This window comes from Gekko japonicus, unplaced genomic scaffold (genome assembly GCF_001447785.1).
Source record: "Gekko japonicus isolate JY-2015 unplaced genomic scaffold, Gekko_japonicus_V1.1 scaffold855, whole genome shotgun sequence".
NCBI classification, from domain to species: domain Eukaryota; kingdom Metazoa; phylum Chordata; class Lepidosauria; order Squamata; family Gekkonidae; genus Gekko; species Gekko japonicus.
The window spans coordinates 74,056-100,465 of NW_015168073.1; the positions used below are offsets into that span (position 1 = coordinate 74,056).

Consider the following 26,410-nt stretch of genomic DNA (forward strand, 5'->3'; position numbering starts at 1 on the left):
GGGACAGCTCTTTTGGGTGGTCCCTTTAAACCAGACTGCACAAAAGAGCTCACCAAGCAGCCGATCCTGAGGGGAGAGTTCTTCCCACAGGCTCTGTTGGGCAGCCTGGTTTTGCCGATAAACCCCAAATATATCTGAGATTTCGGGGGTGGGTTTCAGTTCTCCTGGAAAACCCCGGATACATTTGGGAAGCTGAAATATACCCGGGAAATACCCATAAGGTGTTTTTCAGATATATTTTCGGTTCAGGTAGACTTGAATCCACACCCTTAGTCATCTTTCAGACGCATTTATGCTCTCTGCAGAATACCAGCTGTGGTAAGATTCAGATGGGTGGCCCTGTGTAACTTTCATAGGGCACTTGAGGACATAATAAGCTTTTCAGGGATCGTAGGAGGCACTGCACCCATTGCCGATTGAATCCAGGCAGCCTTTGCAACTGAGAGGACAATCAATTGTCTCAGGAAATTCCTAACCCCACTCTCTGGCAGGAAATAAAAGCTGTGCCAAGAGTTGGCTGATTGATCCTTTGATGGCCTTTGAACATCAAGGCCTCAGTCGTAAATAAAGGAAAAGACAGAAGGTGGCACCGCACTTCAAGCAGGTGTGGCGCTTATATAGCAATTTCCCCCCAAAAAAGGTAGAGAGAGGCTAATGGTATACCTCTAGTTGAGGTGGGAAAGGTCCAAAGGCACCATGGGATATATGACTGTCATCAGAAGGCCAATCAGAAACCTAATTTCAAATCCCAAGTCCATGTTTTTATTTTGAAGAGCAGACTGCACGATTGTAACACCTGGGTTTAATACCCTCCAAATAATAAGGCCTTTCGAGAAACTGTGGTTCCCCTGTAAGGACTTCATTTAGAATGACTCCATCACCCCAGCCACATGAATATATCTGTTTATTTACAGACTCCCTTTCAACATGAAAAACAGTCCCCAAGGCAACTTTACAAATAGTTCAGTAAGGCACATCAATAACAACCATTTCAAAACATTGCAACGCAAACCATTTTCAGTAGGGTGAACAGCCTACTTTTCCCCCTGTGGAGACAGTAATCCAACTCAAAGGCCCTTCGGACCCATCAAAAAGAGCTTTGGGGAAACAGCTCCTCATCTCCTGTGGGACGGGTGTGTGTGTGTGTGTGTAAGGACCCAGCAGCAGCAGCAACTGCCAAAAAAAAACCCCTTTCCCCGGATTCCCACCATCATGGAGAAACAAGGTTGTTTTCTCGATGCTACAACAGTAGTTTTTCAGTAACGCCAGCAATTCTTTGCCACACAGCAGACAGGACTTTCTGTGGCAGGGACAAGGTGTGTGCTAATCATGGATACCTGGCACTCAGTAGTTTGTGAGCCACATGTGGCCCTCTGACATGCCACCTGTGGCTGTTCTGAGCACCTGCCCCATGTTTCAGGTAAGCAAGCAAGACACTTGCCCAGCAGGCCTTGTGGTTGGCAGGTAGTTCCCGCCTTGAAACAGTGACTTTCAGACAAACGGGTAAGCTACTAACCTCCCTGATGTGCAGGACTCACACTACAGTTGGAAGTAAATGTAGCTCTTTCAGTTGATGGAAACTATGAATATAGGCCCCCTTGAGTCACAGGGTGAGCATCACTGTGCTATCTGGCACCCATAGCATTACTGTCTAAAGACCCTCTCCCTGTTTAGTTACACCATTTCAAATTCTGGATTTTGTACTGCTTCCCCTTTGAATGCATTCTCCTTCTGGAAACTATACCTAGCAGTGAGCCATGCATTTTTGCAAAATATATTGGTAATGGGGTATCCCCTCAGCAATCAGTCTGGCTTCACCTCACTGTATTAAGCAGGGGCAGAGGTATCATCCATTCTTGCTACTGTCAGTAAAATAGCAAATAGTCCCTCTGGAAAAACAAAATTCCATTTGGAAAGGCTCTTAGCCACAGCTGGTAAAAAGGCTCTGAACACACCTGTTGACACTTTGCCAGAGTTTGTGCTTGTTTTAATGGGGTGGGGGAGCCTACACCACACTGTCAAATACAGTTGGCCTAGGTAGGGTTGCCAACAGGCCTGGGGGGAAATGTCTTGTCCCTTTAATAGAAGCTTAGCATGTGGAAATGGGGCAGCTGGAGCTCTTCATGGCAAAGAGATGAATAATATCACCAGGAAATAAGATCTCATTAGCCCTCTATTAAAGGGGCAGGACATAATTTTTTTTCCCTCCAGGCAGCTAGCAATCTTAGGCTTATGAGGAAAAAGACGAAGGCAACAGGTAAAATGCAATTACTGTAGGGTTGCCAAGTCCCCCCGGGGGGCGGGGAAAACCCTGCCTGAGAGGCCCATTCCCCGCCAGCCTGGACTGAGCCGCCAGGGGGAACTCCACCCCCAAAGCGCATGACGTGCCCAGCGTGAACACTTCACCCCGGAGGTGATCTCGCATTGGGCACGTTGCAGGGGGACGTTCTATCATTTGAGGGGAAACTCTATGGTTTTCCCTCGAATGATTGTGGCCCCTCCCCCAACATGCCCGACTTGATGATGTCACTTCCAGGTGATGTCATCGCGGGGGGGGCACGTGTCCCAGGGATGCCATGGATTCCCCCTGCTATTTCATGAGTAGGACTTGGCAACCCTAAATTACTGCCTTGCTTTGACTTACAGCTACAAGTGTAGCCATAACTGGCAACTGCCAGTGCTTACAAACAGCTGCTGACTTTTTTAAAACCACCACTGCTTAAAGTATGCACACACACACGTGTGGATTCGAACTAGATTTGAGTTCAACAGCAGCTTAGAGTTCAACAAGTTTTCCAAGTTATAAGGCCCTGACCTGGATAGCCAAGGTCTCGTCAGATCTTGGAAGCCGAGCAGGGCCGACCCTGGCAAGTACTTGGATGGGAGACCTCCAGAGAATACCAGGGTCGGAAAGCCAGAGGCAGGCTATCAGATCACTTCTCTGAACATCCTCCATGCTCCAGTAGGAGTTGCCAGAGGTCCCCATGACGTCCATGCACACAGACATGTGCACACACACACAATGTAAAAATACCACCAACAACAAAGATTTTCAGGGTATAAGGTTTCAAGAGTCAAAGCCCTCCTCATGGCATCTGACTTTGACCCTCAGAAGTTCATACCTTGAAAATCTTGTTGGTTTGTAAGGTCCTACTGGACTCAAACCTGGCTAACTTCGGAAACATACATCTGCGCATACGCACGCTTCATGAACCAAGCTCATATTGGCAGTTAGTTGAAGCCTCTTCTCCAGCTTGACCTACAAACGGTGAGGGGGGTAGCGAAAAGAAAACGAAGCCACAGTTCTTTGTGAATGTGTGTCCTCCCCCTTCGAGATGGATCAAATGACAAAATCCTCACAGGGTACAGATTTTTGCTTCAGGTTAGACGAAAATAAAATAAGGCGGGAGAGCCCGACCACTGGTGACTATAAACAAAATATACGTGTGTGTGTGTGTATACACACATATGCAACAGAAAAGAGCAAGAGTCCAGTAGCGCCTTAGAGACTAACAAAATATGTGTCAGGGAAGGAGCTTTCGTAAGTCACTGCTTACTTCTTCAGATACCTTCAGAAGGAGATACCTGCTCCTGTACTCTTACTCTTTTCTGCTGCTACAAACATGGATATTCATCTTGAGATATATATATATACATATATTATACACACACAAATAATGTCCAATAGCACCTTAAAGACTAATAACATTTGTGGCAGGATAGGAGCTTTCATGTGTCACTGCTCTCTTCTTCAGGCACCTGAAGATCCAGATATCTGAACAAGTGAGCAGTGACTTATACCCTGCCACAAATTTTGTCAGTCTTTCAGGCGCTCCAGGACTCTTGCTCTTTTCTGCTGCTGCAAACAGACTAACACGGCTAACCCATCTTGGCATATTACATCGTTGAGGTTGTTATGATAGCCAGGATGCTGAGGAGACAGAGAGGGCGCAGCCCAGAGCGCCGGCCAACCTGCTGACAGCAGCGATGACGACATGCAGGTGAGGCTGTTCCATGCACGAGTCGCGCCCCTCCCGCGAGAAGCACGTGACTGAAGTTTCACTCCCCAGCTGGGGCTCCCTGCTCGCTCCACAACACCGCGCGGGAGGAGGAGGAGGAGGGGGTGGACAGGGGAGGAGCCGATTGGCAGTTGGGACTCTGGCTGTTGGAAACCCCGCGCTGCCCCCCCTCTTTTCCCAGCCCCCCGTCTCACCTGCAGCCCCGCGCGCCCTCGCGTCAATCGCCAAGCTCCTCCGCCGGCTTCTAGGGACGCTCAAATCAGCTGATTCACGTAAAGAGGAGGAAAGAAAGAGGCGGGGCCTGTTGGCCTGAGTGGGAGGAGCTACCCTGCCAGCCTCAGGCGGCGAAGAGGCCAGGAGGAAAAACACAAACAGCGGGGAGGGTGGAAACAGGGCGAGTGGAGCGAGCAGACGGGTCCTCGAGTGGGACAAACTAATGTAAAAAGCGTTAAGTTAAAAAAACGCAAGTCCTGCCAGTGCGGCGTGGCGGGAAAACGGTCGCTTCTCTGCCCGCGATGCGACTGGCTGCTGGTTGTTGCTGGGCAGGGTGGCTAATTTGGCGGACTTCGGTCTGCGTCGCTTTTGGCTGTCGAGGCCCGCCTGCCTGGCTTGGCGGGCCTGGTCTTGGGGCTTTGCCAGCGCTCGAGCGAGCCGAGGCGGCTCCCGAGCGGTTGAAGCTATGGAAACGGGTGTCACTTTTGTGATGATTTAAAATGGCTGCGGAAAAAACCAGGAGAACCTTTATAGGCAGCTTGGTGGCAAGGAGGCGTTGGGGTGGATGGAAGAAAAGCCGGAAGGCAAACAGTACAGAGTGCCGAGTTGCACGTCTCTAAGTCATTCTCTGATAGGGAAGAAAGGAGGGATGCCAGCCTCCAGGTGGGACCTGGAGATCTCCCCGGGATTCTCCCGGAATTGCAGCTCATTTCCAGACTACACAAATTAGCTCCCCTGGAGACAATGGCTGCTTTTGGGGAGGGGGTAGACTCCATGGCATTGTGCCCCACTGAGGTCCCTGTTCTCTCCAGGCTCCATCCCCAAATCTCCAGGTGTTTTCCAGCCTTGAACTGGCGACTCCTCCCCAACCCCGGCCAGTGGCCATGGGGGAGGCTGGCAACCCTATTTCTTCTAGGGAATAAAGAAAGAGTACCTATCAGTCCTGACTGGAAAAAGAGGTTTCCTTTCACTCGAAAAAGTGGGCTTTGGCTCATAAAAGCTTATGCCCTTGACATTTTACATCAAGTTGGGTAGCCATGTTTGTCTGTAGCAGTAGAAAAGAGCAAGAGTCCAATAGTACCGTAAAGTCTTAACAAAATTTATTTATCTATTTATAATTAAATTTATACCCCGCCCTCCCCACAAGGGCTTAGGGCGGCTTACAGATAGGGCATATGTGGCCGGGGAGGAGCTTTCGTGAGTCACTGGTATCTAAAGGAAAGAGCAGTGACCCACGAAAGCTCATACCCTGCCACAAATTTTGCTAGTCTTTAAGGTGCTACCGGACTCTTACTCTTTAACTTTTGTGAGTCACTGCTCACTTCTTCAGATACTTCTGAAGAAGTGAGCAGTGACTCACAAAAGCTCATACCCTGCCACAAATTTTGTCACTCTTTTAAGTTGCTATTGGATTCTTGCTCTTTTCTATTGCTTTGACAATTTTGTTGGTCTTTAAGCTGCTGCTATTGGACACAAATTTACACACAGCTGCTCACAGGATGCTTTCTTTTTACCTGTACCTCATGGTTAGACTTCAGAAACAAATGTCTCTTTTATGATGATTAAAAATGGCTGCAGAAGAACAAGAAGAGCCTCTAGATAGTTTCATAACAGGAACTGTTTTGGTTGGTGGAAGAAAGCTGCCAAGCATCGTGCTGCTATAGTACACAGAAACCACGTTTTTTAGTCATCTTTGCTGGGGAATAACGAAAGAGTACCTATCAATCCTGACCTGAAGAAGGATTTTCATTTCATCTGAAGAAGTGAGCTTTGGCTCATGAAAGCTTATGTCCTGGACAATTTTGTTGGTGCTTAAGATGCTGCTGGACTCAAATTTCCACATGGCTACTGACCCAGGGAAAAAAAATCAGTGGTTTCTTTGGCGCCATGTGACCGGGTTGAGGATTGCTGGCCGTTGGAGAACTCATGAGGACCTTAATAAATGCTTTATAATAAGCGTCTTTCTGTATTTATTTGGGTGAATGTGGAAAACGGGAATGTGGAGAAAAACTATCCTTGAGTCATGGGGCTTGGGACAGAGGCCTCATGCAAGTCATATGCACATTCATGCATTTCTAGTCTCTGGCAAGCTGTGAGGAAACAGTGATAAGAGGGAGGGAAAAGATCCGGCAGTTGGAGGACAGGATAACATGGGAGAAGTTCTCTGTAGAAATGCTTTCAGTCCTGGGTGCAAACATTGCTGCGAAGAAGAGACTGAAGATGCATCACTGCAAGACACCGTTCGGCCTAATAGAGCAGAGTCTTTTGGGAAGGTATGTAATACGCTACTCGGATGCTGGAATTTGATGTTCTTTTGGGATAACAGCCAAGTTCTCCATGGAAGATACAGAGATTTCCAGATTAGAGTCTCAGTAGCAATATTTGTTCCACAAAACTAGAAATGTCAGGGAAAGTAAGGTATGGCTAGAATTTTCTACTCTCAAACCAGCTATATGGCTTAGGTCCACAGGAAGCTTCCACAAGTCCTTTTGGAAGGTTTTTTTCCACCGAACACACTGGCAAGACATTCTATTGTTGGACCGGTTCACTCCTAGCATCGCTGGCATGTGTTATCCATGCATTTGTTTCTTAAGGTAGAATTGTTACCTGCCCTGGCACTGAAGACTTAGAATTGGTTAGGGTACTGCAAAAATGATAACAGCATTTAATACAAAGTGATCTGTAGGAGAAAGAATTGCCAGTATCGCCATGGCTACAAAATTTTTGAATAAATGAAAGGTCTCGTATTGCTTCTGGAAGGTACTTGGTGTCAGTGGGCCCTCTGAAGAAAGGGCTTTCATACACTAAGAGGCCAGTTCTTTATCAGATCTTTGTCCTTTCTGTGTTATTTTTGTCTGCTGATGAGGCAGAATGGTATAGAGTCTACCCTCCAAAGGAGCCATTACAATTACAGGTCTCCAGGCACCACCTGGATGTTGGCAAGCATATCCAGAGGGGGCTGATTGACTTGGTCTGAGAGGCCGTTAATGCTTCCTTGAGATAGTGTATTTTTGCCACCACCTTGAAACAGGCTGTGGTGCATCCACTTCTAAAGAAGCCCATCCTAGACCCAGGATATCTCAATAATTATCAACCAGTCTCAAATTCAGGGGACCATTTTACAGCAACTTCAGGGGACCATTTTACAGCGCTTCCAGTCCCACCTGAAGGGGAGGTTTCAGAAGACGGTTTTGGGGAACTGCAGCTCAGCCCCTTGGCCTTTTGCCTGTAGGGTCCCTTGGGGTTCCGTCTTGTCCCCTATGTTCTTTAACGGCTACATGAAACCACTGGGAGAGGTCTTCCGGAGATTTGGACTGGCTTTTCACCAATATGCAGATGACAGGTCTATCTTGCATTTCCAGCTGACCAGGTGTCTGAAAGCAATTGAGAAACTGAAGCCTAAATCTGACAAGATAGGGATATGACGAAAGATATAATTGCCCTAAATTTGGTTGCCACTTCTCCCTGTCAGTTAACAGAGGCACACAGAATATCACAACCTGAGAATTCTTCAGATCCGCAATGGTTCCATATGCTCCAGGTTAAAAAAGGTGGAAGCGTAAAGCAACGCCGTTTCAGCGCCCCATCTCAGGAGCAGGATTTTGCTGAGAGAGTCCAGTGGGTGAGTGAATGTGTCCTAGTTTTATTGTCATTTCTGAATCTGAATGCGTATCCAAACCAATCCCGAAGGCCTGGAGCGCTTGACAGTAGACTAGAATTAGATTATATGAATCATAGCATTTAATAGCCATCAGTGCAGAAACAGCAATATGGGATTGTGGAGAAACAGCCAAAATGCCATATGGAAAGTTATCAAATATATAATTGCAAATAACAATGTGACATCCAGTACTGAGAAATTGTGAAGTTATGTGGTAAACATGAGATGATTTTACTTCTATGAGGGACGTAGAGCTAACAAGCTTGTAGGCCTCTAGGAAGCCACTGCCAAGCAGTGAAGCTAATACCTCTAATGTGGCAGGACAGGGGCAGGGAGATATTTGGCAATCCAAGGAAGGCAATTAGCATGGCAGTGTGGCATAAAACCTTCATAGGAACATAAGAGAAGCCATGTTGGATCAGGCCAATGGCCCATCCAGTCCAGCACTTTGTGTCACACAGTGGCCAAAACCCAGGTTCCATCAGGAGGTCCACCAGCAGGGCCAGAACTCCAGAAGCCCTTATACCTTGTGGCTAATAGCCACTGATGAACCTCTGCTGCCTTTTGACACTACCCAAGACACAGGCAGTGATTAGAGTTGCTAACTGGGTTGGGAAATTCCTGGAGATTTGGGGGTGGAGCCTGGGGAGGGTGGGGTTTGGGGAGGGGAGCATAATGGGGTGCAATGCCATAGAGTCTGCCTTATGAAGTGTCCATTTTCTGTAGGGGAACTGATCTCTGTTGCCTGGAGATCAATTGTAATACCGGGAGATCTCCAGCCATCACCTGGAGGTTGACACCCTACTTGTCTGCCTGTGACCAGGTCTTTGGGTAGCATTTTCAGAACTCGGTGTTGGAATCTCAGATATGAATTTGTATTCATACAGGCAGATACTTCCAGTGACTGCAGCAGATAACCCCGCCCGGGGGAGCGGGGACGGGGAAGGAGAGTCATTTAACAGATTGCTCCGGTAGAGGACCCTGGAGCTCTGGCAAAATAAGGCAGACTTGAAATCCGCCCACCCTTCTCCACAAAAGGGAAGATTGTAAATGGCCCACAACCCAGACCAGACACTGGTTGTGAGTGTGACAGTGTTTTGTGACACTGCTGTTCCAGAGTAACTAGAAATGCTGTAGTTGTTATCAATGTTTGCATGTGTTTGTAATCTGCACAGTAGTCTGGGATTCACTTGAGTCTTGAATTGACTCAGGTCCTCCCTAGCCAGCAGCCAGGGATGAGGGTGTTGGGTTTCCAGATCCAACTTCGGAAACTCCTGGAGATTTGGGGGTGGAGCCAAGGGGGGGACAGGGACCTCAGTGGGGGGTACGATGCCACGGAGTCCACCCTCCAGAGTATCCATTTTCTCCAGGAGAACTGATCTCTGTAGTCTGGAGATGAGCTGTAATTCTGGGGGATCCTCAGGTCCCACCTGGAGGTTGGTACCCCTACTTTCAGTCATAAAGACCAATTTCAGTTATTGATCTCAGTCTTGGAGCATGTGAAGTGTATGTAAATAGGAGAGTTCCTCCAAGCATGGGCAAAGTACTTTTCCCTTTAAAAGTAAAGGTAAAGGTTCCCTTGCTTGAAAGCCAGTCGAATCCGACTCTAGGGTTGCGGTCCTCATCTCCGTTTCAAAGCCAAAGAGCCAGCGCTGTCCGAAGACGTTTCCATGGTCATGTGGCCGGCATGACTAAACACCAAGGTGCACGGAACGCTGTTACCTTCCCACCGAAGTGGTACCTATTTATCTACTTGTAATTTCTTGCTTTCGAACTGCTAGGTTGGCAGGAGCTGGAACCAGAGATGGGAGCTCACTCCATCATGTGGCACCCGGGTCTCGAACCGCTGAACTACTGACCTTCCACAGCCTGCAGTTCAGCGTCTTAACCACTTGAGCCACCGCAGCTCCATAACTTTTCCCTTAGTGATCAATAAACCCAGTCTGGAAGATCAGATGCAAGGAAGAAAGCATGTCTCTTTCGCCTTTTATCTGATAAACAAATAAATAAATGGTTAAGTATCTTTTAATCTCGTGCATATTATCTGCTTCCTCATTTTTCTTGATGAAGTGTTTTGTGTAACTTCAACAGTTACTAACTGTTATGTAAACCCAAAATAATCCAATCACAGGTATCTGTTTCTTTATTCCATATTCCTCCTCAACCCACGTAAGCAAAGAAAGGTGCTCCCATTTGGAAATGCTACATCCTACTTGAAACTTGAGAAGCTGAATGAAGGTTCTCACTCTACAGTGTACAAGGGGATCAGCAGGCAAGTATTTCTGTACAGGAAGTAATTGTACTAGTTGAGTCCATGGCAGTTACTCAGTGTATTTGGAAAGTGATTGCCACAATTAACTGAAGGCTGATTCACAGTTTATAAATGAGAGCCAGTGTGATGTAGTGGTTAAAGTGTCTAACTAATATCTGGGAGATCCAGGTTCAAATCCCTGCTCTGCCATGGAAGCTCACTGAGTGACCTTGGTCCAATCACACTCCCTCAGCCTAACCTACCTGACAGGTAGAGTGTGGATAAAAAGGAGGGGGGGGATGATGTCAGCTGCTTTGGGTCCACATTGGGGTGAAAGCCCGGGGGTATTATTGAAGCAAATAAATTAAGTCTTTGTGGTAGCCATGAGGACTTTGGCTCACATGCGCACTGAGTGGGGCATCTCGTTGTCTTCGGTCCCATTAGGATATACGGCCAGCTGGTAGCACTGAAAGTCATCCGACTGAAGACTGAGGAAGGAGTGCCTTTTACGACTATAAGAGAAGGTAAGAAACACAAAGTTGGATGTTGCCTGTGGATGCTGCTAATGCCCGCCATCTTGATACAAACTGTACTAGCACTTTATATTATATTATGTTATGTGTTTATAACTGTACTGTTACGATTTTATTCAGTTTCTGTTTTAGCTGTTTTATATACTTTATGTAAGCCACCCCGAGCCTGCTTTGGCAGGGAGGGCAGGATATACATTTAAATAAATAAAGCGAATCCACGGCTTAATCTGTGCCAGGGCCTCATTTTACAAATCAGTCTTTGGTACTGGTCAGGGTTGCCAACCTCCAGGTGGGGCCCGGCAAGCTTCTCAAATTGCAACTGATCTTCGGACCATGGAGATCAGTTCCCATGGAGAAGGCGGCAGATTTGGAGGATGGGACCCTATGGCATTATGCCCTCTCCTCCCCAGGCTCCGCCCCCAGAACTCCAGGTATTTCCAAACTGAGAGATGGTAACCCTAGTACTGGGGCCTGGATCCTCTAACGTGGGATGTAAAAGTAAACTGCTCCTGGGAATGTAAAGGGTGCCCTTCCCTTCCCTTACCTTCCCTTCTTTTTTTCTGTCTTCTTAGAAATTAAGTCCCCCCCCTACAAAATCAAGAGGTGCACACTGCATTATACCCTGCTGAGCTCCTTCCCCAACTCTGCCCTTCCCAGGCTCCACCCCCCCCCCCCGATCTCCAGGAATTTCCAAACCTGAAGCTGGCAACCTTAGAGGATGCTTTTTTCCTCCTTCTCCCCCTCTGCTCTTTTTTGGTCACCGGGAGAAGTCACAGTACTGGACAACATGTCTGAAGTTCTCTTGATGTCTCCCGGATTTATTTATTTTCTTAACTGTTATTCCCATCAGACCTTTAGATGATCCAGTCAAATGTAATATCCAAAACAGCTTGCTTAATTTATTACTAAGACTAGCGCTTTAGTCTGCCTCGTGGTCCCAGTGGGCCACACTAATCTTTTCCCACACTAAAGTGAAAGGAGGGGTGTGTGTGTGTGTGTGTGTGTGTGTGTGTGTGTGTGTGTGTGTAACAACTGCTTGCCTACCAGGCCAGCCTACAGACTTAAATGCCCATTGTGTCGTCCCCCCACCCCAATTGCATTTCAAAGTGGTCCTGGGTGAAAGAGAGACTCTACCAGGACAATGAGTTTAAGAATGGGATTGGATTCTAATATAAATTAGAGTTAGTCCTTTGAGGTATGCTTTCATGCCGGTATCCCCGTACTGATCTTTGGCCTGTCCTAGAATCTATCAGGCAACTGTTCACCCTCTCTAAGGGCATGACCTGCACTTTGTAACACCAATAAGAAAAGCAGACCATGTCTGGGGGGGGAGGGACACGCTCATAATTTTAACTTCCCTGTCACTTCTGTAGGGAAGAACACAAATCTTGTCACGTTACTGCCTCAACTCCAAATTCCAGGCTGTTAATCCCAAGATGTTGAATTCCAGGAGGTTGTCTCAACATCACCTCAGAATCCACAGCCTCAAACGGCTTCCTTTCACAGGGATGGCTGTTCTCGGCTTGACTACTCTTTCTGCTGTTTCCTTAGCATCCCTCCTCAAGGGCCTAAAGCACGCCAATATTGTGCTGCTGCACGATATCATCCAGACGAAGGAGACCCTGACGTTGGTTTTTGAGTATATGGTGAGTTCCTGTCTACGCTTCGTGAACACCTGTGAGCCAATGAGGAGACCATCTATATTTTTGTAATGTTATGAAGTTTCTTTTAATATAATGGCTATATGAGGAGCGAGTACATCACCATGACTGGTGCTTCTTACTTGTTTTCACCCTTCTTAGGGTTGTCAGCCTCCAGGTAGGGCCTGAAGATCTGGAATTTACAACTGACCTCCAGGCAACAGAGATCAGCTCCCCTGGGGAAAATGGCTGCTTTGAAGGGTGGACTCTCTGGCATTAGACCCTGCTAAGGTCCCTCCCTCCCCAAGCCCTGCCCTCTCCAGGCTCCACCCCCAAATCTCCAGGAATTTCCCAGCCCAGAGTTGGCAAGCCTACTTCTAACAACCCTTAAGTAAAAGCCACTTTTTTTTAAAAGTGCTTTATTTGGGCACTGAAATTGGCAGGAGTCGATTCCTCTTGCATCCAGCCTGAGAATGGACTCCTAATCTAGCGGTGAAGTCAATTATTTCACAAATGCAAACAAGACAACCTCTCAACCAAAATTCCCCTCCCCGGCAGCTACCTGAACGTTTCGGCATGTTTGTTTATCCGAGGACTTTCAACCCACTTTTCCTTTTACTCAGTGCAGACTCAAAGGTAAAAAAAGTATAAAAATTTTAAAAAGTCAAAAAATAACAATGTCCAAAAAAAATCTTACAATGTCAAAATAACAACAGAAAACGGTGAAGTACCCACAGATCTATCTGCCACCAGCAGACTAATCCACAGGGTGGGCAGAGCAGGTGGTAAGAGTTCTGGCTTGGGTGGTGGCTAGCATTGCCAACCTCCAGGTGGTGGCTGGAGATCTGAGATTATAAATGATCTCCAAGTGACAAAGATCAGTTCCCCTAGAGAAAATGCCTGCTTTGGAAGGTGGACTCTATGGCATTACACCCCACTGAAGTCCCTCTCCAATCCCCGCTCTCCTCTGGCTCCATCCCCAAAATCTCCAGATACTTCCCAACCCATGGCTGGCAACTTTATTGGCAACGGTCTTTTCCCAGTGCTGTCACAGAAATGAGATGTTAACATGTTCCTTTCCTCTTGCTGTTCTCGGGGGAATTCTGACAGCATCCTTGTTAGTAATAACTTCTGGCTAATCATGGCTAGGATAAATAATGTGATAGGTAAAAGGTAAAGGTTTCCCTTGCTTGAAAGCCAGTCGAATCCGACTCTAGGGTTGCGGTGCTCATCTCCGTTTCCAAGCCAAAGAGCCAGCGCTGTCCGAAGACATTTCCGTGGTCGTGTGGCCGGCATGACTAAATGCTGAGGCACACGGAACGCTGTTACCTTCCCACCGAAGTGGTACCTATTTATCTACTTGCAATTTCTTGCTTTCGAACTGCTAGGTTGGCAGGAGCTGGAACCAGAGACAGGAGCTCACTCCGTCATGCGGCACTCAGGTCTCGAACTGCTGAACTACCAACCTTCCAGCCTGCAGTTCAGCGTCTTAACCACTGAGCTACCACCGCTCCTAAATATAGGGGCAAAAACGGCACATTCTCTGTTGTCCTGTGGTCCTTTTAACCAGATATAAAAAATAAAAATATAATGTAGGCATTGTGATTTAACTGGAACAGCCAGCACCAGAAGGGAAAGGCCACATTGCTGGAAAAGTAGCCTGTTATCTAGGCAAGCAAGCAAACGTTTTGACCTTCGTTTTCCATGCTGAACCACCCCGCCCTTCTCAGTCGGCTTTTGATTCTTCTGGAAAAAACTTACTGGTACCGAGATGCTTTCCTCAGCTGGAATAAACAGAGCAGGGACCTGGCAACCTTCCCTCATGAAAACCAAGATGCTGGGAGTTTTCAGTATCTCTGAATTGAAACTGAAGCGCCCAGCGGCTGCATTGTGTAGAGCAAGGAAAGCTGGGAAATAATATTGCTGACCTGTGTTGTAATGTCCCCAAACTAGAGCAAAAATACATATAATGCTTTTTATTAGGAGCAACCAAAATGACACAAGATGATGCGCAAGCCTTTGAGTCCACCAGAACTTTTAATCAGGCTGGAAGTTCCAAAAATAAAAAAGGAGAGAGGAGTAGACGTTTCGGGTCATGCTGGAGCAAAAAATAAATAAACCAACAACTCTTTAAAAAAAAATGTAGAAACGCCTTGATCATTTTCGCTAGCAAGCAACAGGACTTCTATTGGAAAGTAACATGACTTTATTTCACATCTTGGATCACGCACAGTCTCTGCAGTCATAAACTGTTGTGCGGAATAAAATGAGCCCCCCCCCCCACTATACTCACAGCCCTAAAAGCTACTCTGGGCTTTTCGGTATTCTTATTTTCCTGGCTTGTAACTTCCTGTGCCTTCAGAGGTTTGTGTGTGTGTGTTTCTGTTCCGCACAAGTTTTGCTCCCTCTAGTGGTCGATTCAATATTACACCATTGTATGTCCAGCATAAAAACCTGCCGTTTAAATCTTCTTGAAGGAAGCAAAGGATAAAACTAGAAATGAAATAATCCATTTTAGAAAATGCTTGATCTGATATGGTTTAGTGCTGTGTCCCGTTGCACTGGGTGGGACAGTCCCTCACCAAGGAGCATCTAACCATTGTGTGCTATTTAAGTTCTACTGCCATCATAAGCAGAGTTACGACTCTGAATGGTGTTACTGCCAAGGACTGGACTGTTACAGTATGAGTCCAAAGCACGTTTATACAAATATATGTTCCACTGTGTTCAATAGGATTTTTTTGTCACCGGTCATGAGAACATAAGAGAAGCCATGATGATGGATCAGGCCAATGGCCCATCCAGTCCAACTCTCTGAGTGTCACAGTGGCCAAAACCCAGGTGCCATCAGGGGGTCTACCAGCGGGGCCAGAACTCCAGAAGCCCTCCCACTGTGGCTCCCCAAGCACCAAGAATACAGAGCATCACTGCCCGAGACATCATGTTCCGGTGGTCATTGGACTGTGGACCAGCATGTCACGATAGCGCCTATAGCAGAGGCAAAAAACCTGCGATGTTGCACAGCATGGTTTGATGTTTCACTTTCCTGTAGGAAGGCTGTTCCCCCGTCCCTTATAAGCAGGCAGACTATTGTACTATTTAAATAAAAAACAGACTTGTGGGAATCTCATACAAGTTCTACAATAGCTTCAGAGGGTAGCCATGTTGGACTCCAAGTTCTAATGTGTGGTTGAACCCCCTGGTCAGATTCTGTGGAAAAGCTCTCAGAGGACTAGATTTCCTGTCTGTCTTTCTCTCTTCCACATTGTTTAGGACACAGACTTGGCACAGTATATGTCCCAGCATCCAGGGGGAATTCATCTTCACAATGCCATGGTAAGTTCTGACAGGGCCATATGCTTCTTCAGTATGCCGAGATCAGGTTACTTAGAGAGCCAGTTTGGTGTAGTGGTTAAGTGTGCGGACTCTAATCTGGGAGAACCAGGTTTGATTCCCCACTCCTCCACTTGCAGCTGCTGGATGACCTTGGGCAAGCCATAGTTCTGACAGGATCTGTCCTTGAAAGGGCAGTTCTCAAAAGAGCTCTCTCAGCCCCACCTACCTCACAGGGTGTCTGTTGTGGGGAGGGGAAGGGAAAGGAGTTTGTAAGCTGCTCTGAGACTCCGAGTGAAGGGTAGGGTATAAATCCAATCTCCTCTTCTTCCTCCTCCTCCTCCTCCTCCTTCTTCTTGCCAGAATGTTGCAGTGGATAGACGGTTGGACTGAGGAAGCCTGGGTTCAACAGCCACTAAAATAAATTAACAGAGCAACCCTAAACTGAGGGGCCGAATCGGAATAGGGACCTGAGTGACCCCTATGCCGGCGTCACTCGGAGTTATGCTGGTGTAAGGGCAGTTTACTACACAAGCCTGCCATTTCCCTGTGAGGTGGAAAACCCCTCTGTTTAGGATTGCACTGCTAGTTGTAGGAGCAGCCAGTGTCAGGCACTGTAGCACTTTGGATTGTTTCCACAATGGTTAACGGCGTTCTGGTTTTCCACATGGGCCTGGCTGCCCCACTCAGTCTTTCTGAAGGGGACAGAGGCCTTAAAGGCCACGTTTCTTTCACACCTTCCTTTTTGGCTGTTTTGTCTCTAGGGAGGGAGGGCAAAGTAGAGGCTCCTCAGCTGGTTTTCAGCTGAGGGGGAGTTTCAGCTGAGGGCCCCCAGCTTGGATTAGGGTTGCCAAGTCCATTTTAGCCCCCAGCGGGGGACTTTGGGGGGCATTCCAGGAGGGAGCGGGGCATCCCTGACGTGATGACGTCATGTTGGGGATGTCCGCCCGATGGGCGCGTGGGGAAATGCCAGCTCCCTGCACTTAAAGGGGCCCTTTTAAGTGCAGGGAGCTGGAAGGCTTCACACGCCCGATCGGGCACGCAGGAAACGCCAGCTCCCTGCACTTAAAGGGAGCCCCTTTAAGTGCAGGGAGAAGGGTGGCTGCGGGTGCTGGGGCTTGGGGCGGGGCTTCCCCCGTTGGCCAGCTGGCTGGCGGCGGGTAGAACCCCCCCCCAAAAGCAGGGGACCCCTGCTAAATCGGGGGGGTTGGCAACCCTAGCTTGGAGGCTGCTGGGCTCTAAGTCAGCACCGGGGGAACATGTTCGCTGCACCAGTGATCCCCAACCCCCTTGGGGCTTTTTGAGGAGTCCTGCTGAGTCTGTGGCTGTAGTCACACTGGTGGCTTGGCACAATAGGGTGCTGCCTCTAATTGTACCGGTTTAAAGTGTTGCAGGGCATATCATCCAGACAGCACACCCTGCTGCGGGCTACCCATGCAGACTTCCCGTGGTCAAGCATCCATATTACCGCAGTGCCTCAGACACGGAGCACGCTTCCTGGGAAAAATGTTTTTAATGCATGCGTGCACATGTGCGCTCATGCACGTGCATAACTGCATGTACATGCTCACATATGCATTCATGCGTATGTGCATACATGCGCATAGGGGCAAAATTAAAAAAAAAACCTCACTAGTGGCAGGAACGGATCTGCAGGTTCAGATTGCTAAATCCGTTCTGCATGCCTTCCCCTGCGTTCAGACATCTGGCCATGTGCCATGAATGCGCAGGGCACCAAAAACACCACTTGTGATGTAGTGCCTTTTTAACCCAGCTCCAAGTCATCCCACGACAGGATGACTATGCTGGGGGAACACTTAACAGATGTGGCTGAGTGAACTGTGTCCATTTGATCTGGAGGGGAGACGTGGCTGTTGGGCCCAACTGCTCATGAGCTCACACCCAGTGTCCTTATCACTGTTCAAGGTCTCTGTGGAAGTAATCCCTGCACACCTACAGTCCTGTTATCTCAATCACTGAGGCATTTGGGGGGGTATTTTTTTTTTTTGAGATAACATCCAATTCCTCCCTCAGACATGACCTGCATGACACACCCTACAACCAAGAGCTGGTGGCACTGTGGAAACCAAAACCAAACAAAGGTTTAGTGGAAAAGAGGGCGAATATTAAAACCATTGATAAAAAGAAGTACATGTATTTATTAATAATATCAAGTTAAAACATAGCTCTGGTGGCTACATACTCTCTTTTTAAATTTGGATGCCTGAGCAGGTTTTAGTCACAAATGGATGACGCGAAACTCCTACTCTGGATATTTTGTGTTCCCAGCCATTTTCAACAGAAGCATTATTCCCATGTGAATTTTCCTGTAAAAATTAAACGAGTTATATCCCAACTCCCAAACGCCTCACAGTACTTCACTACTTGCTGTTTTATTTTTGGTTTTATCTGAAAATGTTTTTAACTACTATTGTAAGCCACCTTGAACCACGAGGAAAAGCAGAATATAAATGTTTTAATAAATAAATAAAAGTGGCAGTTTGCGGATCTTTTCTTTCAGAAAGCAGCCCCCCCCAACACCTCAAGTCTCTCTTCTTGGGGGGGGGGATTGTGGTTTGTGGGGGGGGGCTGCCTTTGAAAGATGGAATCTGAAAAGCCGCAGGAGAATGAATGGTAGAGATAGCCTTTGAATCTTGGTCCTCACTTCCAGTTATTTCCACAGAAAACGTCCCTCAGGCGGCCTGCATTCCTGAGAGAACCAAGTGCCTTTCTTCTACATCTGTCAACATATTCAGACCTTGTGGGAATTTAAAAACTTCCTCTTTAAGAAACCTGTTTTTTTTTCCTTTTGCCCTGCAGGTAGAAAACAATTCTGCTGAACTTGGGCAAAAGTCAGCAAACAGATATTTGTTCTGGGTTGTTGTTGGTTTAAAAAAAAAAAGATTAGTATTCATGTCAAGAGACTGGATCCTGCTGAGTTCATGTTTTGGGAAGCGTGTATTGGCCAAACACCCAGAGGGCAATGTTCCCTCTGAGCTGAGTTAGAGTGAGCTAGCTCACAGTTTTTTAGCCTCCGACTCACACATTTTTGTCTTAGCCCAGGAAGGGATGGCTCCAGAGCAAACTCATTTATGCAGCAGCCAAATCACTCGTTCACAACTTTAATGCCAGTAGCTCTCAAAGTAGAATTTTTGTTCACAAGACTGACTCCACAGCTTAGAGGGAGCCTTGCCAGAGGGGCTGAGAAGATGTGCTCCCCTCAGCTGGATGGAGGGGGCGGGTGTGTATTTGGGTGTCTGTGAAGAAAGAGCACTTTGGATTCCTAGGGAGAGAAGCAGATAGGCAGAGCTGTGAGCCTAGTTGAAGGATTTTGGGAATGCAATCTCTCTCTCTCGGGGGGGGGGGGGGGGGGAGGGGGAACAGATTTGCTGTCCTGGAGCAGGGCCTCTCTGCCTCCACCTGTGCTCTGCCCGAAATAAAGCAGATGCTTCAAAGACAGCATAAAGCTCCTTGTGCTCTACTTTGTGCCAGGTCAAGTGCCGGAGCTGCTAGTTATTACGAACATTTGCGACCATCGGTTGGCTTCTTTTCAAAAAGCAGGGTTCTGAAATGCTTTCGAGAAGCTGCAGGCGGCCGACTCCCACTGGAGCCAAACTTAAAATCCTTTGGCCCGACAACAATCTCCTTCCCTGGCCTGTCTGTTGATTGCAGGCAGTTTAAGGCTTTTCCCCCTTCCCTCTCCTGCCTACTCCCTCTCTCTTTCATATCGAAGGCTTTTTCCTGACACAGGGGTTACTTATCAATCACTAATCCCAGACGTCTGTTTTTTCCTTCTCTCCCTCCCGCCCCAGCTCTTTATGTTCCAACTTCTGAGAGCCCTGGCTTACATCCATCAACACCACATCCTTCACCGAGACCTGAAACCTCCAAACTTGCTCCTCAGTTGCCTTGGAGAGCTCAAGTTAGCCGACTTTGGTGAGTCACAGCCGGGCTTCTGGGTGCTCGTGAATGGAAAGCCACCGGCTTTTCTCTCACTGAATGCATAGTGGGGGAAGGAGAGGGAATATTCCTGTAGCCCATTTTTGGAGTTCATCCTTCTTTCTGTAAAGGAATATACAGATAATTGAATTTAAATAACCGCAGATGCAGCAAGATGAAACCAGTTTGCTTAAAATGAGAATTTTCCTCTCTGTTGAGTACCTTTTTTTAGCCTTTTTCCAAGGAGCCGAAGGTAGCTTACATGGTTTTCCCATCGTATCCTCACAACAAGCCTAGGAGGCGGGTTAGGAGGGGTGAATGTGGCTGACTCAAGGTGACCCAGCAAGCTTTATGCTAGTGTGAGGATTTGAACCCAGGTCTCTCCAATCCTATTCCGTCACTCTGACCTCCACACCACACTGGCTCAAGGTGAATTCAGATTTTTAGATAATTAATATTTAGGTTTATTATTTATTATCCCATCTTTCTCCCTATTGAGGTCACTGCCATTTTATCCTCACAACAGCCCTGTGAGGTAAGTTAGGCTGAGAGTGTGTGACTGGCCCAAGGTCACCCAGCAAGCATCCATGGCAGAGCAGCGATTCGAACCTGGGTCTCCCAGAGCCTAGTCAGTGTGAGACTCTAACCCAGGGGTGTCAAACATGCGACCCCGGGTGCTGGATCAGGCCCCCCGGTGGGTTTCTATCAGGCCCACAGTGGAACTGGCTGTCTTTTGCTTCTTCTTCCAGTTCTGCTGCTGCATCATCATTGTAGGTTTGCAACTTACAGATACACACCTGAACAGCAGAGTCAAGACTGCAACAGCACAGACATTTTGATGCAATAATTCAGAGCAAGAGGTGTCAGTTATCAGACACTGTTAAATAAACAAAATATTGCAAGAGTGCTAGTGTTTTAAGCATGTTTTTATTTTAAGTTAAAAAAACAACCCCTTTGTGTCTGTGTCCTTTATAAAGTTTATATCTCCGCTACCTGGCATTACATTTGATGACACCCATGGCCCCGGCCCAACAAAGTCTCGTTTATGTCAGATCTGGCCCTCGTAACAAATGAGTTCGACACCCCTGATCTAACTGGTGCACCATCTTGGCTGTCAATGAAGGCACTAAGCAGCTGTCTGGATTAGAAATGGTAATGAAATGACATCTGCATTCACCACAGGAAAGGTGCAAAAGAACGGTGAAAGTTCGTCACTGAAGGTTCAGGGTCACCAGTGGCCAAGAGAGGCAGAACCATCCATATCATTCACTGGCGCTCTATGTGGGGCTGTCCTGGGAGGCCGTCCAGAAGCTACAGTCAGTACAGAACGCTGCAGCCAGAGTGTGGGCTGGATTGGGTGGGATGGACCATATCACTCCGGTCTTGTTCCACCTGCACTGGCTTCCAGTTTGCTTCTGGGCTCCATCCAAGGTCCTGGTATTGACTTGGTATATAAACCCTGTACTGTTGGGTTGACTGGTATAGTTAGTCCGGTTACCACTGACTAGTTTCGCAGAGTGCTTTAAGCTACACACGTAGGAGCGTCTTTGCACCAGGTATCCTAGTTTAGTTACAAAGTTACACAAAGTTACTTATCAGACTAATAAGAGTCTATTTAGGAATTACATTCTAGATAGGAATATGTAGAGATAGGATCATGGCCTATAGTTACCGCCTGTAACGATTCCTTGTTTGAAGAGTGTGTGTGTCTCTTTAAATGTTTGGTTGCAGTGCAGTGAATGCAGAGTAGAGTGATTGAGAGAGACAAGGGTGCTGTGATTGGAGGATGAGAGAGTGTGGGAAGAATTTTTAAAGTGGATCTGTGTGAGTGTCAGTTATGAAATGTTCGTTATGAAAGTCAGTTGGAATTGTTCAGTTGGTGTTCAGTTAGTAAGGGTTATTATAGTTCTGTGTGAGATCTCAAAGAGGGCAGTATATATGTCCTTAGCCTGAAAGACCGACTCAGTGAATCCTGTTAATGTTGGAACTAGGGCTGCCAAGTGGGGGCGGGTGGCGGGTAAACCCCCGCTTTGGAGGACCAATTTCCGCCGCCACGGAATCAGGCCCCGGGGGGGGACCCCACCCCGGTGGGCGCATCACCAGGAAGTGACGTGGGCCCGCCGGGCACACTGGGGGTGGGGCCACGGCCATACAAGGGAAAACTCGCGCACAAGACGCCAGCCGGGAGCCCCCCGCTCCCGGCGAAGATACACTTGGCAACCCTAGTTGGAACTGAGTGTCAAACAAACAAAAGTAAAGGAAAAATTTTAGGCTGTGTGTATGATAGATTTGAACAGCTTTAACTGTATTTATTTGTGACTTGTTAGTTGTAATGTATATGAATTTTATTATGTGTTTTGTATGCAATGAATTTGTGTTTTATTGTGTTTTAACTTTTAATGTAAGCCGCCCTGAGCCCGCTTCAGCGGGAAGGGCAGGATACAAATGGAATCAAATAAATAAATAATTAAATAACTATGGGTGGATGCAGATGGTGAGAGGGCCATCCGCTTCGTGGTGCCAAGCAATGCTCCCTCTAAGCTGTGGAGTCCTGTGAGCAATGACTCTACTTTGTGAGCTACTGGCATTAAAGTTGTGGGTGAGCGATTTGGCTGCTGCATAAATTACTTTGCTCTGTAGCCCTCCTTCCTGAGCCGAGACAAAAATGTGTGAGTTGGAGGCTAAAAAACGGTGAGCTAGCTCACAGTAACTCAGCTTAGAAGGAACACTGGTGCCAAGATGGGGACAGCGTGTCCCCCTCCCTCTTGGTGTGTGCAAGGGAAAGTGTGTTAGAGAGGGAACGGAAGGAAGAGAGGCAATTTCCCTGGCATTCGACATATCAAAGGGACAGTGGCAGAAGAGTAAACACAGGAAGAAAGCTGAGTCTGACTATCTAGCTGTCTGATTCTCTTGCCGTGCGCAGTCTGGAGACTGAGGCAGGTGACAGCGTCCAGTCCTTCACTTCCAGCATCTGTGGCCTGGGACCAACATATCTCAAAGGCCACTTGGTGTAAAATGTACAACCTTCTCCCGTATGAACCTACCCATACCCCCCAGTCAGCTTCGGGGGCCCTGCTTCGATTGCCCCCGCCATCTGAGGCTAGATGGGTGGCAACCAAGAAAGGGCTTTCTCGGTGGTGGCACCTTAGAACTCCTCCCCCGGGGAGATTTGTCTGTCTCCCTCAATCGGGGCCTTCCACCAGCAGGTGAAGACTTTTTTGTTTCCTTTGACATACCCCCAATATAACAGTTACTGGCCCCTCCTCCCTCGTTCTGGTTTTGCTCGTTCGTGTACCTTTGTTGAACTATGTTATCATTTGAAATGCTGTTTTTAATTGTTTTAAGTGTTTTTGTGTTCGTCTCCTTGGGGACCCTGATTGGGTGGAAAGCCAGCATTAAAAATGGTTTAAAGAAACAAATAGATGAAGGCTACAGGAAGGGACATAGAATGAACGTGTCACTTGCGGTTTACAGGTGACAGGTTTTCCTTCCCTCCTCTGGCAGGTCTTGCTCGCGCCAAGTCCATTCCCAGTCAGACCTACTCTGCTGAGGTGGTGACGCTGGGATATCGGCCTCCCGAGGTGCTGCTGGGAGCCACGGAGTATTCTTCTGAGGTGGATATCTGGTGAGAGCCAACTTCAGCTAGCAGCGGTGTCGGCAGGGTGAGCAGTGGAAAGGGCTTCTCCCTCCTGGCCATCTCACAAGGACCACGGTGGCACAGGAGGGCGCTGTGGGGCAGCAGCCCCTTTGCAGACATTGCCTGCGTTTCTTATACAACCCCTAAGGGCTGGAGCCCTGACCTCGATGGCCCAGGCGACCCCCTCTTGTCGGATCTCAGAAGCCGCTAAGCAGGGTCTGCCCTGGTTAGGATTTGGATGGGAGACCACCTGGGAAGCCCAGGGTCGCTGCACAGAGGTAGGCAACGGCACACCACCTCTGCTCCTCTCTGCCCTGAGCTGGATGCCAGTGTTCCCTCTAAGCTGCGTTAGCGTGAGCTAGCTCACAGTTTTTTAGCCTCCGGCTCACACACTTCTTGTCTCAGCTCAGGAAGGGATGGCTCTAGAGCAAACCAGCTTATGCAGTGGCCAAATCACTCACTCACACCTTTCATGCCAGTAGCTCACAAAGTACAATCTTTGCTCACAAGACTCCACAGCTTGGAGGGAGCGTTGCTGGATGCCCCAGGCTACCCTGATCTTGTCAGATCTTGGAAGCTAAGCAGGGTCAGCCCTGGTTAGGACTTGGATATGGGAGACCACCAAGTTTGGTGTAGTGGTTAAGTGCGCGGACTCTAATCTGGGAGGACCGGGTTTGATTCCCCACTCCTCCACTTGCACCTGGCTGGATGACCTTGGGCAAGCCATAGTTCTGATAAGAGCTGTTCTTGAAAAAGGGCAGTTTCTGTCAAGAGCTCTCTCAGCCCCACCCACCTCATAGGGTGTCTGTTGTGGGGAGGGGAAGGGAAAGGCATTTGTAAGCCACTCTGAGTGAAGGGCAGGGTATAAATCCAATCTCCTCCTCCAAGGAAGTCCAAGGTTGCTACGCAGAGGTAGGCAATGGCCAACCACCTCTTGAAAGCCTCTTGCCTTGAAAACCTAAAAGGTCACAATAAGTTTCCTGCAACTTTGACAGCCCTTGCCTGCCAGAACCAAGGGCAGGAATTCAGGTGACCACCAGTGGTGCCATAAACATGTGAGATGCTTGTAACAAAGTGGGCACTTGTCACATTCCATCTTTTGACGTTTTCATGCACACTGTTGTTTCCAATTGAAAATATGTATGTCTTTTTCTTTTATACTTGATCTGCATGTATTGTATGTGTCGTTCTGTATATAATAGCTGTATTGCATGAATGAGCGAATAAAGAGAATGTCCCCTTTCCCCCCTCCAGGGGTGCAGGCTGCATATTCGTCGAGATGCTCCAGGGTCAGCCCCTGTTTCCAGGGGTTCGCAACACCTTTGAACAGCTGGAGGAGATCTGGGAGGTGAGTATAATGATGTGTCTTGAGCATGAAATTAAAAAACATTTGCATCTTAAAGGGTCAGCTCCCCCACACACACTTTTTTTAGTAATTTGTGATGATGGAGGCTGGATTCAGCAGAAAAATTGTTTGCTTGAAATCCTCCAACCCAATGTCTTAGGTTTGAGGTTTTATCCAACAAGCTGATCTATATTTGGCAACTTTCCTTTAAACACCAAGATCAATCAAAAGGACTTTGCTTTGATGTCTGTCTTGTCTCATCCAAAATTTAAAACCAGTTAGATTGACAGCAAGTCGAAGTAGGGATGGAGAAGTTTCAAGTCTTGTTGCTCCACATAGGGTGGAATCGTGGCCTCCCTTGAAGGGCAACTAATATTGCTCAGCATTGCTGATCTCTGTATGCTTCCTTGAGAACAATCCCAAGAAACGTCCTTATTCTCGTCAGCTGTCAAATCAAAGTGTTATTAGTACTGGGTCTGTAAATGGCCCATATTTATACCTTCTATTTTTCAATGTATTTATTCCTTTCTCAACACACATCCAGTATGCTGCAGCACATTAAGAAACGTTGATCAAAGATCTGTAAATAAAATTACAATCATTTAAGCACTTGTGGAAAAGATAACATAATCCAGCAGGTTGTGATGCACTAAAAAGCCCCCCCCCGGTTGAAAACTGGATCCCTGTTTCTCAAAACGTTGAGGTCCAAACTACCCGTGATGTGGGTGATTCGTAATACCCCACTGTATAATTTTGCCTGAATCCTTCCTTAAAGTTTCATATTGCTTATCTACTATCCGTTCCATTTCTGTCCCACCTTTTCCGCCAGGGAGAGCTGGGTACTTTCCCCCTTTTCTTTATCCTCACAACGACCCTGTGAGGTGGGTAGGTTAGGCTAAGAAAAAGAGAGTGACTGGCCCAAGATCATTCAGTGAGCTTTGTGGCTGAGGATATTTCTGAATATACATCATAGGAGCTATTTAGTATATGGCATGCAGCGTGAAATATACTTCCCTAATCCATTCCAAACGGTTGACTTGCATGGTTGATGCGTGTGGGGATGATTTAGACTCCTAGATCATTCCCAGATCCATTCCATGTAAGTCAACTGTGATTTTTACATGTACTGAATACAAGGTCTTGTCTCTCTTGAATCCCATTTGAGTCAGCTAGGGCTGCCAACTCCAGATCGAGAAATTTCTGGAGGTTTGGGGGTGGAGTCTAGGGAAGGTGGGTTCTGGGGAGGGGAGGGACCAAAGTGGGGGGTGATACTGTAGAATCCACCCTCCTAAGCAGCCCCGGGGACTGATCTCTGTAGTCTGACAGTCAGTTGTAATTCCGGGAGATCATAGAATCACGGAAGGGGCCCTACAGGCCATCCAGTCCAACCCCCCTGCTCAGTGCAGGATCAGCCTAGAGCATCCCTGGCAAGTGTCTGTCCAGCCGCTGCTTCAAGGCTGCCAGGGAGGGGGAGCTCACCACCCCCCTAGGCAGCCGATCCCACTGTGGCACAACTCGGACTGTCAAAATGTTTTTCCGAATATTCAGCTGCTACCTTCCCGCCCTTAATTTAAACCCATTAATCTTCGTCGTGGTCTCTGTGCATCACACCTGTGGGTTAAGGCACCTGCCCCGGCTCCAGTTCAGGAAACTTCTAACAAGCTCGGAAGGATCTGGAGCCTCTCCCCAAGCATGCGCAGGAACCCCCACCACGCATGCTCAGAGGGCAAGGCTCCAGCATCCCGCCAGTTCTCTTCTGCGCTGCGCTGATCAGTCGATCTGCTTCGGTCTGGGAGGGGCCACACAGGCCATCTCGTCCAGCCCCCCCTGCTCAGTGCA

The 26,410-nt window shown here is 47.7% G+C and overlaps 2 protein-coding genes across 2 annotated transcripts in view; one reads left to right on the top strand and one right to left on the bottom strand.

Annotated features, from left to right (window-relative positions):
- Positions 1 to 4,287, bottom strand: part of ALS2 (ALS2, alsin Rho guanine nucleotide exchange factor) — a gene marked incomplete at its 3' end in the record, with an annotated part of 74,607 nt that extends 70,320 nt beyond the window's left edge. The window contains exon 1 of the mRNA XM_015414627.1: positions 4,214 to 4,287. The remainder of the gene's footprint in view (positions 1 to 4,213) is intronic.
- A 3,446-nt stretch (positions 4,288 to 7,733) lies between these two features.
- The window catches only part of CDK15 (cyclin-dependent kinase 15), a 66,305-nt gene continuing 47,628 nt past the window's right edge, over positions 7,734 to 26,410 (top strand). Inside the window, exons 1-8 of the mRNA XM_015414634.1 lie at positions 7,734 to 7,854; positions 10,068 to 10,165; positions 10,589 to 10,668; positions 12,229 to 12,323; positions 15,591 to 15,653; positions 19,463 to 19,586; positions 23,094 to 23,214; positions 24,481 to 24,574. Of these exons, the coding sequence (XP_015270120.1) occupies positions 7,765 to 7,854; positions 10,068 to 10,165; positions 10,589 to 10,668; positions 12,229 to 12,323; positions 15,591 to 15,653; positions 19,463 to 19,586; positions 23,094 to 23,214; positions 24,481 to 24,574 (765 nt within the window). The 5' untranslated portion in view covers positions 7,734 to 7,764. The remainder of the gene's footprint in view (positions 7,855 to 10,067; positions 10,166 to 10,588; positions 10,669 to 12,228; positions 12,324 to 15,590; positions 15,654 to 19,462; positions 19,587 to 23,093; positions 23,215 to 24,480; positions 24,575 to 26,410) is intronic.